Genomic DNA, 12,557 nt, shown 5'->3' on the forward strand with positions numbered 1-12,557 from the left:
TGGGAATAGGTTTTCCCAGGGATGCAGCATTTCATATTTGTTCTGACCAGGATTATTAATACTAAATATACATTACCAAATATATTAACCGGAAGGAAACAATGTATTTCACTTTGACTTTGTCACTCACTTCTTTTACTTTATTGAAGTTTACTTCCTAATTACCATATTAATAATATTTTACATAATTTATACATTTAGTGTATTGTTTAATTATAAATGCATTATCTAAATACTTTTGTTAAACATTAAATATTTTGTTTGGATTCCTTTTTATTATTTGTTTCACAGATGTTATATATAACAGTGACTGTAAGCGATAGTTTCGCTCTTGCCGTGACTGCTATCCGATATGCACAGAGCCTGCACCCCTGGCCAATGTTAATGTGCTTCAGCACTGTACCCTGACAACCCTGCTCTGTAAAACTGAGAAAAACAGAGAATTTTATTTTCAATTATACAAATCGCAACATAAACAGCCGGAAAATGTCGCGACAAGCCACCCGTTTGGACGCTAAGAAAGTGGTAAGTTGACCAAGAAGAGAGAACAGCGGCAGTTCGGTATCGTTAGCCATTTAGATGCATAGATCTAGTTGTAAGGTTAGATTTGTGCCCTAGTGCCTAAGAACGAATCTTTGACGTGCCAACCACCCTCAAAATCGGCTTCATTCACTTTTCCAGTAAGTGTGTGTGTGTGTGTGTTGAGGGCTTGAGGTTGAGACACGACACAGACAGGCACAAACCGCCGAGCAATCGGGCAATGGAAAACCATTTCAGCGCCACCAGCCGCCCCTCAGCCACGCCCAGAATGTGCACCACCGCCTCCGCCGTCGGTGCCGCCACCGCCGCCGCCTCCAACAACAACAGCAATAGCAGCAGCTCTAACAACAACAATGCAACAACCGGCAACAATTTGAACGTAAACACTGCAGCCGGAGGATCCACAAATGCCGCCGCAACGGCCCAACCCATCCAAGTGATACCCATGCCCATGCTGCCCACCGGAGCGGCCCAAATCATAATTGGGCAGCAGCCACAGGGTCAGGCGGCGGCGACGGGCCTGCAGCCTCAATTGATACCGCTGCAGGCCAACCAGATAATGCTGCAGGCTGCGCAGCAGCAGCCACAGATGCAGGTGATGCAGCTGCCCGATGGCCAGACCATATTCTATCAGACGCCCACCATTGCCGCCTTGGATCCGAATGCAGCGGCCAACGCTGCAGCCGCCATGGCTGCCCAGCCGACGCCCCACTACCTCAACATTAACGGGCAGCTGGTGCAAATCAATCCGGCACCCAGCGCCAATCAGGCGGCACCCACAGCTGGGCAACAGATCATCATGGTGCCGCAGACAGCGATGGCAGCGGTGAATGCAGCGGCCGCCAATGCCGGAGTAGGCACCGGAGTGGGCACAGTGGTTGCCCAACAGCAGCAGCAACAGCATCAGCAGCAAGTGCAATCCCAGACTCAAAACCAGCAGCAGCAGCAACAGCAGACGGCGGCGGCGGTGGCAGCTAGTGCTGCAGCCAATAATATAAGCGCCGATGTTAGCACAAGTACCACTGGCACGAATACGAACAGCGAGGACGAGAGCTCCAAGGGCGAGGCGGATGAGGAGCCGCTCTATGTGAATGCCAAGCAGTACAAACGTATCCTCATTCGGCGGCAGGCCAGAGCCAAGCTGGAGTCGCGCATACCCAAGGAGCGCTGCAAGTATCTGCACGAATCTCGCCATCGCCACGCCATGAATCGAGCACGTGGCGAGGGTGGTCGCTTCCATTCGGCGCAGGAGAAGGGCGATCATGACTCGTCCGGGCCGGAAGGCAGCAGCTTGCCCATGACGCCCAGTGGCGGCGTCACCCTCAGCCGAGGCACGGCCCGCGCTCCACCGAAACTGATCGCGCCACACCAAACGCCAAGCATTACCATAACGGCGATCAAATCGGAATAGTCGCCTCCTAGCTGTAGTTACAAACTAGACTAGATCGTAGTTTTTAGTGCTAAGCCAAACGCTCTGTGTCCTCTTGTCCTCAAACACACCACTTTGGTCGACTCACATGGTTCATTTCAAAATTAGGCCTTCTCGCATATTAGTTTCAAAGTGTAACTTTATTACATTATTAGTTCTTCTATTTTTTGTCATTTACTTGGAAAAACGAAAATTATTAAGTAGAGAGTTAATTGTAATTGTTTTTACTTATTATATTCATTATCTAAATCGTTTATACTACCAAATATTTATTTAATTTTTTTCAAAGCAATGCAACTTATTTTCTGTTGGCCACCTGTTGAATATTGTTTGAAATATGTAATTATTTACTATACAAATTATTTTATTCACTAGACAACAAAATTTACACGAAGAAGGCAATGATTAATATAGGTTTCATAATTCATTTTAAAATGGAATGGGGAAATGGCTTCAGTAGCCGCCGACAACCGAGCTAAACAATAAAAATTCAACAATCAAAACGTACGCAAAATTCAAAGCACCATTGAGGACATAAGAGTGCAATCAATGTGACGCATAATAAATACAGCACACTATTTATAAATTTAAAAACATATACTTTTACTGTGGAACTTTAAAATGGCTAAATTTATGTACATATATGGTACCGGCCCATAAAACGCTTTATTCTGGTTCTGGATTGATTTTTATTCGCTATCTGCTCTCTCCGCTCTTCCTCGTTTGTACAAAAAACAAAACACAGAACTCGGAGTTCCTGACACTCACCTACGGAGCACTCGTCACCCAGATGCTGCGCGACTTCGAGAACGCCGAGGACGTGAACAAGCAGCTGGAGCGGATCGGCTACAACATGGGCATGCGTCTGATCGAGGACTTTCTGGCCAGGACATCGGCGCCCCGCTGCCTGGAGATGCGCGAGACGGCCGATCGCATCCAGCAGGCGTTCCGCATCTACCTGAACATCCAGCCCACCATCTCGAACTGGTCGCCGGCCTCCGATGAGTTCTCCCTGGTGTTCGACAGCAATCCGCTGACGGAGTTCGTCGAGCTGCCGCCGGACCTGACCAATCTGCGCTACAGTGCCATACTCAGCGGCTGCATCCGTGGCGCCCTGGAGATGGTGCAGCTGGAGGTGCAGTGCTGGTTCGTGCAGGCAAGTCTTCTATAGTTACTCTTTGGCGCCCTTCACTGTTGGCTAATGGTCTCTAATGTGTGCTTTGTGTGTGCGTGTGTGGCTGGGTGTCCTTTTGCAGGATCAACTGAAGGGCGACAATGTGACGGAACTGCGCGTTAAGTTCGTGCGGCGTCTAGAGGAGGTCATACCAGCTGGCGAGGATTAGAAAACATTGGTGGATCAGTGGATCAGTGGATCAGAGCGCCAAACTATGAGTTCTTCATTAGGGAGTCGGGGGTGGGGGGGTCAATAAAAGCACATTCTGTATAGAAGTTAGCATCTAGTAATCTGCGTTTGTCGTTGGTTTCTACACGCCTGTCCACATTCCGGAGCAACAAAAGCAACAGCAGCAGCAGCAGCGGCAGCAGGAGCAGGAGCAAGAGCTGGAGCAACAAGCAGCATCCACAGGAGCGCAACAGCGGTAAACAGCAATATTGGAGCAATAAGAATCGTAACAACAAGTTTAGTTTTATGTTTTATTCGACTTTATACAGATGATTTAACTTGGGGTATATAAGAAAACAGTGGTAAATATGTCTCTGTTCATATTTGGCATGATATAAAGCGTCGATAAACTCGATAAAAAAACACAAAAGTATTCAGTTACATTTGATATAATTTAACAAATTAAAGCCCGCCCTCATAAATATTACGTCCCTAAGGCGTGGATCGCTTTTGATCTGGGGTAGTAATAAATTACATTTGTTAGTTGTAGATAAACTCAAAGATATTCAACGTGTTAAATATTAAAATTATACAAAAACAAGTAAGAGCCTTAGATTAAAGCGAACTGACGGCCTTTTATCAACCCTCTAGTTGTACATGTGTATCAATTGGGCGTATACTTCGTAGTCTGCCATGTTTTATTGTCCGATAAGGGCGACATATCCTCGCACACTGTATTTATGGCAATGTTTAACTTATCGCCGACGGTTTGCGAAAAGCACTCTCTATGCCAGCTCACCGGAAGCTGCTTTGGGATTCTAGATAGTGTTGGGTTTCAAATTACAAATGATTGCAGTAGGTTTTGGGGTAGCTTTTGTAATGGAAGTTGTAGCGCGGCCAGCCTCCGCTGGGATCACATATGATTGAATCGTTTCACTTAAATGCACTTTGATAATTTTTGTTAACTTTTTTGGTTTCTTTGTGGGAAAATACTTTTTACAGGCTCAATACCATGATATCCGATCTCTGGGCTTTTTTTTCTTGCATCGGGATTAGTGTACATAAGTAGTTCTTAGTTTAGTTCTGCTGTGGACAAAGCATTAGATTTAGATTCCGGCGCGTCAGAACTTTGCGTAGAGCTTGCAGCGTTTTAATGCAGATCACCACGCAGCAGCCGTTGGCCACGCCCTCCGCCGGACTCTTGCACGTGCAGGCGTTGCCCTTGACGGCGGCAGCGGGAGCTGAAGAAGCGCTGCTAATGACTGGCGGCTCCTGCACTTTTCCCTTGCCAGAGCAGCAGCCCGTTGCCGACGTGGTGGGAGCTGGCTTCTGGTTGCCCGAGCAGCAACCACCCGTTGGTTTCGGAGCAGGAGCACCTCCACTGCCGCAACAACCACCAGCGGAGGGAGCACTGGGCTGTGCACAACCGCAACCGGTATTTAGGGGCTTTGGAGCCTTTGGCTCTCCACAGCAGCCACCAGCTGCAGGTGCTGGCTTGGCGGCACCACCGCCGCAGCAACCGCCACCGCCGCCGGAGGAGCCGCCGCTACTCATGGAAGCAAGGTTTTGCAGCAGCAAAGCAACATCCTCGATGTTCTGGTTCATTTCCGCCTCGCGTTTACTCACTTTTTTGGTGGGCGCCACGCTGCCGCAAATGCGTTTGCCACCGCTGGAATTCAACGTTGTGGTTGTGGTTGTGGCTGCGGTTGCGGTAGTCCTTGTGGTCTTTTGAGCAGAAGCTGAAGCACCAGCACCACAGTCGCCGCCGTGACAACTCTTTGTCTGATCGCACTTGCAGTTGGTGCAATTGCAGATGCCCGCATCCGCTGTGATCTGCTTTAGAGTCGGCTTGTTGTCCCGAATGTCCAGTTCCACCAAGCCGGAGGCATCGCTTGGCACCTGGGAGGCCTGCTGCAATGTGGCCTGCAGCAGGGCACTGTTGTTGTCGATGGTCATGAGGATGTCGTTTAGAAGCGACTCCGTTTCCATGTCCTCCTCGTTCTCGAAGCTGTCCTGCTTGAGCAGCTCTTCGATATTTTGCTGATTCAGCTCCAAGGTGGGTGTGGGCAGCGTTGGCTCCACTGCGGGATCCACATCCATGGTCTCCGCCTGCGGATCCCCCATGTTGCCGCTTACTGCATTGCCGAATGTGGGCTTTAGGTTGACGAAACTGGGCATCTCGGTGGGCAGGGCGACGCAGGCATCCGTTAGCGGTGCCATGGGAATGATGGGCTTGGAGACGAGGACGCCAGCGTCAATCCACGGACTGGGTATTTCCTCCTCGGCGGCGTAGGAGAGCTGGTAGGCCTGTGATGTTTCTGGAAGTATGAGAGGCTCGTCCCTCTGCAGGATAAACACATTGGACAACTGATCCTGCGGCGTAAGCGTTTGCAGCACCACTCCGCTGTCCGTGCTGGTGGTTTCCGAGCAGTGACTGCCTGGATTCAACAGTGTCATCTCCGGCTGATCCTCTTTAATAAATTCCTCCTCCTCCTGCTCCTGCTCCTCCCGCTGTGGATCCTTCTGTTCCTGATCGCTGCACTTGGTCTGCTGCGTCTTTAGTGGACGTTTCTTGCGACCCTTGTTTTGCAACTGCCGCTGGTGAGTCTTCTTGTGGGATTTGAGGCTATGCGATGTGCTGAACGACTTTTGGCAGCTGTCCTCCTGGCAGGGATACGGCTTTTCACCAGTATGTGTCCTTCGGTGGGTCTTCAGGTGATGCGAGGCGGTGAATGCTTTGCCGCAGTCATCTTCCGGACACTTGTACGGCCGCTCCTGGGTGTGCGTGCGCATATGCTTCTTCAGGTCGCTCAGCGTGGTGAAGCACTTCTGGCACAGCTCACAGTTGAACGTCTCGCCATTGTGCAGACGCAGGTGGGCGTGCAATCTGTTGGTGGATCGGGCGACGTTGTGTTGATGACAGATTATTGAGACCCGCAGCCATTGGTGTATGCCGGTGGCTATCAGTCCACCGAAGTGGATGATTACTCACCTGTAGCGCGTGTTGAACGCCTTATCGCAGCCGGACACCTCGCATTCGTATGGCTTCACCTTCGTGTGGACGCGGACGTGAATCTTCAGGCTGTAGGATGTGAGGAAGGCCTTGTGGCATCCATCTTCCGGACATTTAAAGCTGTAGTCGCCTGAAAAGCAGAAAAAACGTTGTAATACGTCGCTGTTACTCGTTTTAATAAGTTCATATTTCGCGTTAATAAACCATTTTTATATTCTATAATAATAAAAACAAAATTTAAATTTTGAGGATACTGGCGCGATAACCAGATTATCGAGTAGGTATCGATTAGGGATTCACAAACTCATTATTTTCCCATCACTAAAGCCATATGTACAAAATAGTAGAAATGCAACTTATTGTCTGCATAATTATATTTCGAAGATTGACGTCGAAATTTATCACGAGTTATTTATTATTTTAATTACTGCGTTAGCTGAATACAAAATTATTAAATCATATTAAATCATTATTTAATGTGTGTTCATCCCCTTCGCTGAGCATCGCCACTGTCTCGCCAGTGTTGTAAAACACCTAGCACCTATCAGCTGTTTGCTTGCGTTAACTTTTTCACGCGACGCAAAAACGCATAAGTTTTCCTAAATACATTTTGGTTGACTTTCAAAAAATCACATCACTATGGACGCTTTTGACGGTTTTGACGCTCTACTAATTGCAAGTGTTAAGCAAAACGTTTCAATATACGAGAAATATCACACTAAAAATGAAAGAAAGCTGGCGTGGATTGCAGTGGCCCAAGCATGCCAGAAATCAGGTAATATCGCATTTTCTTACATGCAGTACAAGTTTTTGTAAGTTTGAAATTGCAGTTGAAGCCTGTCAAGTTAGATGGAAGACCCTACGAGATCGTTATGTGAGGGAATTGCCAAGGCCCGCTGGTAAAAGGATCAACATTATTAGGTTTGAAGAGCTCGATTTCCTCAGGGAGCACATACGAACCAAAAGGTGATCCATTTACTCAGCTTATGCATCTTTGAAATGGCTGTAATGTGTGCCTTTTATCTTAGGAATCCGAAAGAGCTGTGCAACTGTGCATTAAACGCAAATACAACGCTTGTGCCGGGTGAAAACGAGGAAAGCAAGTCGGCGGATGAACCAGCGCTTAAACGCAACTGCACCACTGAATTTCAGCCGGATCAGTTTTTATTTTATAATGGCGATGAGGCTGAGTATCTCAGTGAGACGGATAACTCAAGCGCGGAGTTTATATCAGAGGATTCAGCGTGCAATATAAGCAGCGAGCTGGCACACGAAACGAAAGCCAGTTTGACTGGCGAAGGACTGAGTCAAACTCAAGCCCAGTTCATGAGCGTAATGAATCTCATCGAAAGTGCGTTGAAGGAGAAGCCGTCAGAGCCCCAAGATCCCTTCTACAAGTATCTGGAGAGCATATTGGCTGGCGTGGACGAAGGCACTCGAAGAGATATACAACTGAAAGTGCTCAACTTTGTCAGTGACGAAATGAAGCGAAGTAGACGAACGTAGTATAATAGAAATGATACCAAAGTAATTGTATATATGTATGTATACTCACCCGTGTGGGTTTTTAAATGCGTTCGCAGATTTCCAATTGTGCTGTAGCTGCGATAACAGTTCTCATAGTTGCATCTATAGCGACTGAGAGCCTCATCCGAACTCTAAATGGCAATTATAACAATGCTATTAGGTCAAATACATTGCACCAGCTAAATGGTTAATATATGCATGTGCATGTTCCTTGGAATGAGACAATTATGATGAGTGGGATTCATGCTGGACATGGGCGAGTGATCTGTTAAGGGACAGCCGTCGTATTAAGCGAACACTACGCACCACTAGATGGTTAACAAAACTTGGTTACACACGCCTACAGCGGAATCGCCGGAATCGGATTCTCCGCTAGCACTGGGATTAGGATGGCGAGTCGCTACAAAAAGCGTTAGGCAACGTAAGGCACGTTAGACACTTGACTAGCGGTTGGTGATTGGGTGTGGGTACCTCGTAGGCCAACGCCATTAGCTGATCGTTCTCGTCCTGCCTCTCCTCCTCCTCATCGACGTCTTGGTGCAGAACGCCCGGCTGGATGCAGTGGGCCAGCTGCTCGTCCTCGTCCGGTTCATTTGGATCGTACTCATCCACATAGCTGGAAGAACCGAGCGAGCGGGGTGAAGAAGACCAACGTGGGAATTTATCGAATTTGCAGTTGGAAACAAACAGAAACAGAGGCAGAGAACAGAAAATCGCATCGGGTGGGGCATGTATTCCATCCGATTTGTGTGTCAGTGGGCCGTTAAGATCTTTGTATATAATTATAAACGCAACAAGTATACATATAACAACATATATGTATATACTGCATAAATGCAAATTGCACAGATTGCGATTAGTGGGGTTAGAGCGTCAGCGAAAACATCAACAGCAAACAAAGTATATAGAAAAGACGACCGAAAAACAGGCGTTCCCTGGAGGCTCTTCTGTACTTATTAATCAGATTAATTAATATTTAATGTTGTCATGGCCAAAACACAACACAACAAACACAAATGGCAAAATCAAATAGCAGACGGCAACCGAAACTATGAAGACAAGTCGAGGGAAGCAGTACAACAAGTGCGTGGGTGCTGAGACGGCTGCCAGGCTGGCAGGCTGACTGACGGGCAGCGTGCCTCCCCCAGACCCTTCCTGTTACCACCACCGGCTGGCTCGCCCATCGAGATGACCGCCCGCCCCCCATCTGATCGCGGGAGTACTGAAAAATGAGAAATATGATTGAGGGAACACTACTCATGGCGGTAAAAATAGCAAGAGGGCGTCGTCGCCGAACGGAGAGGTCGGTTGGAGGGAGGGAAGGCAAGGAGCTAGCTAAACAACAAGCGAGGCACGGATGAAAAATTGAAAAATTATTGTGCCGCAGAATAATGAGCAGGCGAGGAGCAACAACAATGTGGCACAGAGCGGACTAAGCCCCATCACAACAGATCATTTGGATTTAGGCACGGGAAAATTTAGTTTATGACAAATTTCAAATGTCTATTGAAGGGTTTCAATCACTAGTATTACTATTACTATCAGTCGCTTTTCTGTATCAATCATATCTACTGAAATACGAGTAAACATTGTGTAAACCCTTCAGCTTTCGTGACTTATCACCAAATTGTTAACTAAGTGCAGGGAGAACTGATTTATTTTGTTATTAATAAACGCACTATCAGCTGTACATGTTATTTAACTAATTCTAGGGAATAAACCTATGAGACATTTACGATTTTTAACCTTTGGGAGAAGGAAAATAGAATACTTGGGTAGAGAAAACTTTTTATAGTGCCAAATTGCCACTTTTGAAGAGCAACTTTTTCGGACGAGAATTTCACAATAGAAGGGGCTACAATTTGGTATCTTTTGAAAACCGGCTTCTTTACATCAAGTGTTAATGAGTTTCGGGGAAATTTTCGGCCGTCTTCGCCCCAACATACTGTAGAAATATATGTATGTACATCTATGCATGCATATATCCATCTATACATTCTGGTCGACACTTTGGGGTGGGGGTAGAAATCTAAATGCGTTCATCGGCGCAACTATTTTTAGCCCAAACAAATGATGTTCGATACAATCATCAGCCGAAGTGGGGACCCAGAGGCATGCAGCCATTATGATGCCCATTGGGCACACGGCACAGCGAGGGTATGCCCTGGTCGAGTCGATGGCCGCGCGCAGAATGCAACAGGCTGAGAACACAAATCAGGCAATTAGCAAACAACTTGCAAGCGATTCGGACACCGCGTTGTAATAAGCGGACATTGGAACGCCTGAAATTTGCCAACGCAAATTCTCGACAAGGAAGAAAATATGAAAATTTCGATGTCTGCCTCTTTTTTTCTCGAGGGGAACCAAACAAAAAGTGAGCAAAAAATCACAAAAAAAAACAAAAAAAAAAAAAACGGACACGTCACGACAGACGCTAGGCAAATGTTTTCCTTTATTTTCCGCTCTCTCTCGAAACTTTTTTGTGTGTGGGCAGTGGAAAATTAGCAGCGAAGAGCGGAGAGAGAGGGGGGCCTGGGGGAGGTTGGTGTCCCTGGCGGGGGTCAGAATGCGGAGGGCAAGGCACACCTGACGGCCCACTGTAATTGGCCAAAATGCGACAAAAACACAAGCACTAATCCACTCATACATGACACTGAAAATATGCAATTATTATTCCCGTTCTGGCTTCTGTTCTTGGGGCAAATCAAAAGCCACTTTTTTCGCATGGCAATCGAACGAACTCAAGGCCTGCCATTAAGTTAAATATTGGATAAAAAGTATATATGTTAAATATTTCATAGTTCTGTGCTCTAATCATAACTCAGTGAAAACCTGTTGCGGTCATTATAAATTTAATTAATTAATTATGTGCTCAACGCTAGAACCAAATTCAATATCGCAAAAAATATGCTTTGCCAAGACTTATGATTTATTTTTATTTTTTGAATTCAATAATTTTTCTCGAATTTTGTTTAAATTCTTGCTTCGATATACATACAATGTGCATACACACAGACGAAGTTTCGAGAACCGATTTTTTAAGGCAATACATAGTTCGAAAAATTCAAATTCAGACTTTTATACCTCTATAAAAGGTATTAGTTATATTGTTCTTCTTTAAAAAAGCAAGTCAAGCGTTTTGAAACTATTATTTGATCTATTAATTGTTGTTGCACAAGTTTTTCCCTAACTATACTGCAATTCCAGAACGGGTTGTTTTGTCATTAAATCTGTAAAATCTTTAAAAATCTCATTCCTAAGCAACATAAAATCCAAACACATGCAAATCATAGAAGACTCATGCAGCGAAGGGTGGACATGCAAGGGGGCAGTACCTCGTCTCAATTGTGAAATAAGCTGGAGAATTGGATGTGGAGTCCCTAGAGATGCTGTTGTTTCCAGTGCCCTGGTCATTATCACAGTTGATTGTGGGAGTTGCAGCCTCGTTGGGGCTGGACACCATGCTGAGCGAGACCACAGTGGGCGGCTGGACCTGGACGAGCCTCTGGTTCTCGAACTGGTACTCCAGCGTGAAGCAGATGTCATCCAGATTGAACACCTGTGCGGTGCTATCGCTCAGACTGGCTATCAGCGGAACTTCAGCGTGGCTGGAGCTGAGATTCTCGGTGGTGTGGTGATATGTGATGGGTATGACCGTGATGGGCAATGGTGTTAGTTGATCCGCTAGCGGAAAGCCATTTTCCGCTGGCGCAGGAACTATTTGTGAATGGGCGTGAGTTTGAGATGCAGTGAGTTGATCCTGGGCACCGAATAGGGCGCCGTATGTCGCGTGGGCGTCCTCCGAGTCCAGGGAGAGGCCCAGATTAAGCACCTGTTGCTCGCCACTGGTGGATTCCGCCGTCTGGCTGCCGTAGATGCTGTAGCTATCCCCATGGATGATGCCCAGCCCGTCGGCCTCCAGTTTTGGCTCGAGCAACTGGGCCAGTGGCCTATCGAAGTCCAGGGAACTGGAGGTGGAACAATTCGAGGCGACGGGCGGGGAGCCGGAGAGCGAATTACGCGACGAGTTGGTATCATAATCCCGGCTGTCTGATAACGAATTTCCGTGACTATTAACGGTACTCTTCCACTCGCTTTGGAAGTAGTGTTGTTGCTGGCGTTGTTGTTTCTCTTGGTCGTTCATTTTGTACTATTTGTTATTCGCACACCCACGCACACTTGGACAAACGCTTGCTATATCGCATATGATATGCAGTTGCTGTTGCTCTTTCTCCGCTGCCACTGTGCAATATGTACATATAGATATTGCTAAAGAAATTAGAGATCGCGAGATCGAAAAGCACACATCCGCGATTGAAAAGCACAAACAACAACGATAAGAACCAGTGTGACCCTGCGAGGATCGCCAAAATATGTCGCACTTCTGGGTTAAATATACCATATATTCGGGTATACGAAAATAAGTGGAACGCAATAGTGGAGTCCACTTAGCGAAGACTCAAACAATGTGGAGAGTTCGAAGACTAAAAACATAGCCAAAATAGTCTCCAAACCTGGTTCTCATTCGAAAAAAGTTGTTCTCATTTATCACATGAATGCAATTGGGAAATGTAACTTAATTCAATGCCATATCAACAGGTTATATTTAAAGGCTGATTAACATACGGATTTGCCCTATTAGTTATACATTAAAACAAACTAGCCTTTCTTATACATGGGTACTACTAAAACTTTAGAAAAGTCTC

General features: G+C 46.5%; 4 protein-coding genes across 5 annotated transcripts; 3 read left to right on the plus strand and 1 right to left on the minus strand.

Moving 5' to 3' along the window:
- Positions 1–389: 389 nt before the first annotated feature.
- Positions 390–3,961, plus strand: LOC6532565 (trafficking protein particle complex subunit 3). Its single transcript, XM_002093274.4, has 3 exons — positions 390–525; positions 2,715–3,125; positions 3,226–3,961. Exons 1-3 carry the CDS (start codon positions 487–489, stop codon positions 3,310–3,312), a joined length of 537 nt encoding a protein of 178 aa, XP_002093310.2. The 5' UTR covers positions 390–486; the 3' UTR covers positions 3,313–3,961.
- LOC6532564 (nuclear transcription factor Y subunit alpha) lies at positions 393–2,563 on the plus strand. The gene is made up of 2 exons (XM_002093273.3): positions 393–525; positions 682–2,563. The coding sequence occupies exon 2, from the start codon at positions 761–763 to the stop codon at positions 1,949–1,951; it is 1,191 nt and encodes a 396-aa protein (XP_002093309.2). The 5' UTR covers positions 393–525; positions 682–760; the 3' UTR covers positions 1,952–2,563.
- LOC6532566 lies at positions 3,609–12,210 on the minus strand. Of its 2 annotated transcripts, XM_002093275.4 has the most exons (5): positions 11,187–12,210; positions 8,323–8,467; positions 7,880–7,982; positions 6,304–6,454; positions 3,609–6,198 (listed from the first exon to the last, which is right to left on the minus strand). In XM_002093275.4, exons 1-5 carry the CDS (start codon positions 11,993–11,995, stop codon positions 4,389–4,391), a joined length of 3,018 nt encoding a protein of 1,005 aa, XP_002093311.1. In that variant the 5' UTR covers positions 11,996–12,210; the 3' UTR covers positions 3,609–4,388. The 2 variants fall into 2 exon arrangements, with proteins under 2 accessions (XP_002093311.1, XP_015049431.1); XM_015193945.2 differs by lacking the exon at positions 8,323–8,467 and having other exon boundaries at positions 11,684–12,208.
- LOC26535122 lies at positions 6,779–8,046 on the plus strand. Its single transcript, XM_015193948.3, has 3 exons — positions 6,779–7,099; positions 7,155–7,290; positions 7,353–8,046. Exons 1-3 carry the CDS (start codon positions 6,964–6,966, stop codon positions 7,828–7,830), a joined length of 750 nt encoding a protein of 249 aa, XP_015049434.1. The 5' UTR covers positions 6,779–6,963; the 3' UTR covers positions 7,831–8,046.
- Positions 12,211–12,557: the final 347 nt, after the last annotated feature.

This window comes from Drosophila yakuba, chromosome 3L, assembly GCF_016746365.2.
Source record: "Drosophila yakuba strain Tai18E2 chromosome 3L, Prin_Dyak_Tai18E2_2.1, whole genome shotgun sequence".
NCBI lineage: Eukaryota > Metazoa > Arthropoda > Insecta > Diptera > Drosophilidae > Drosophila > Drosophila yakuba.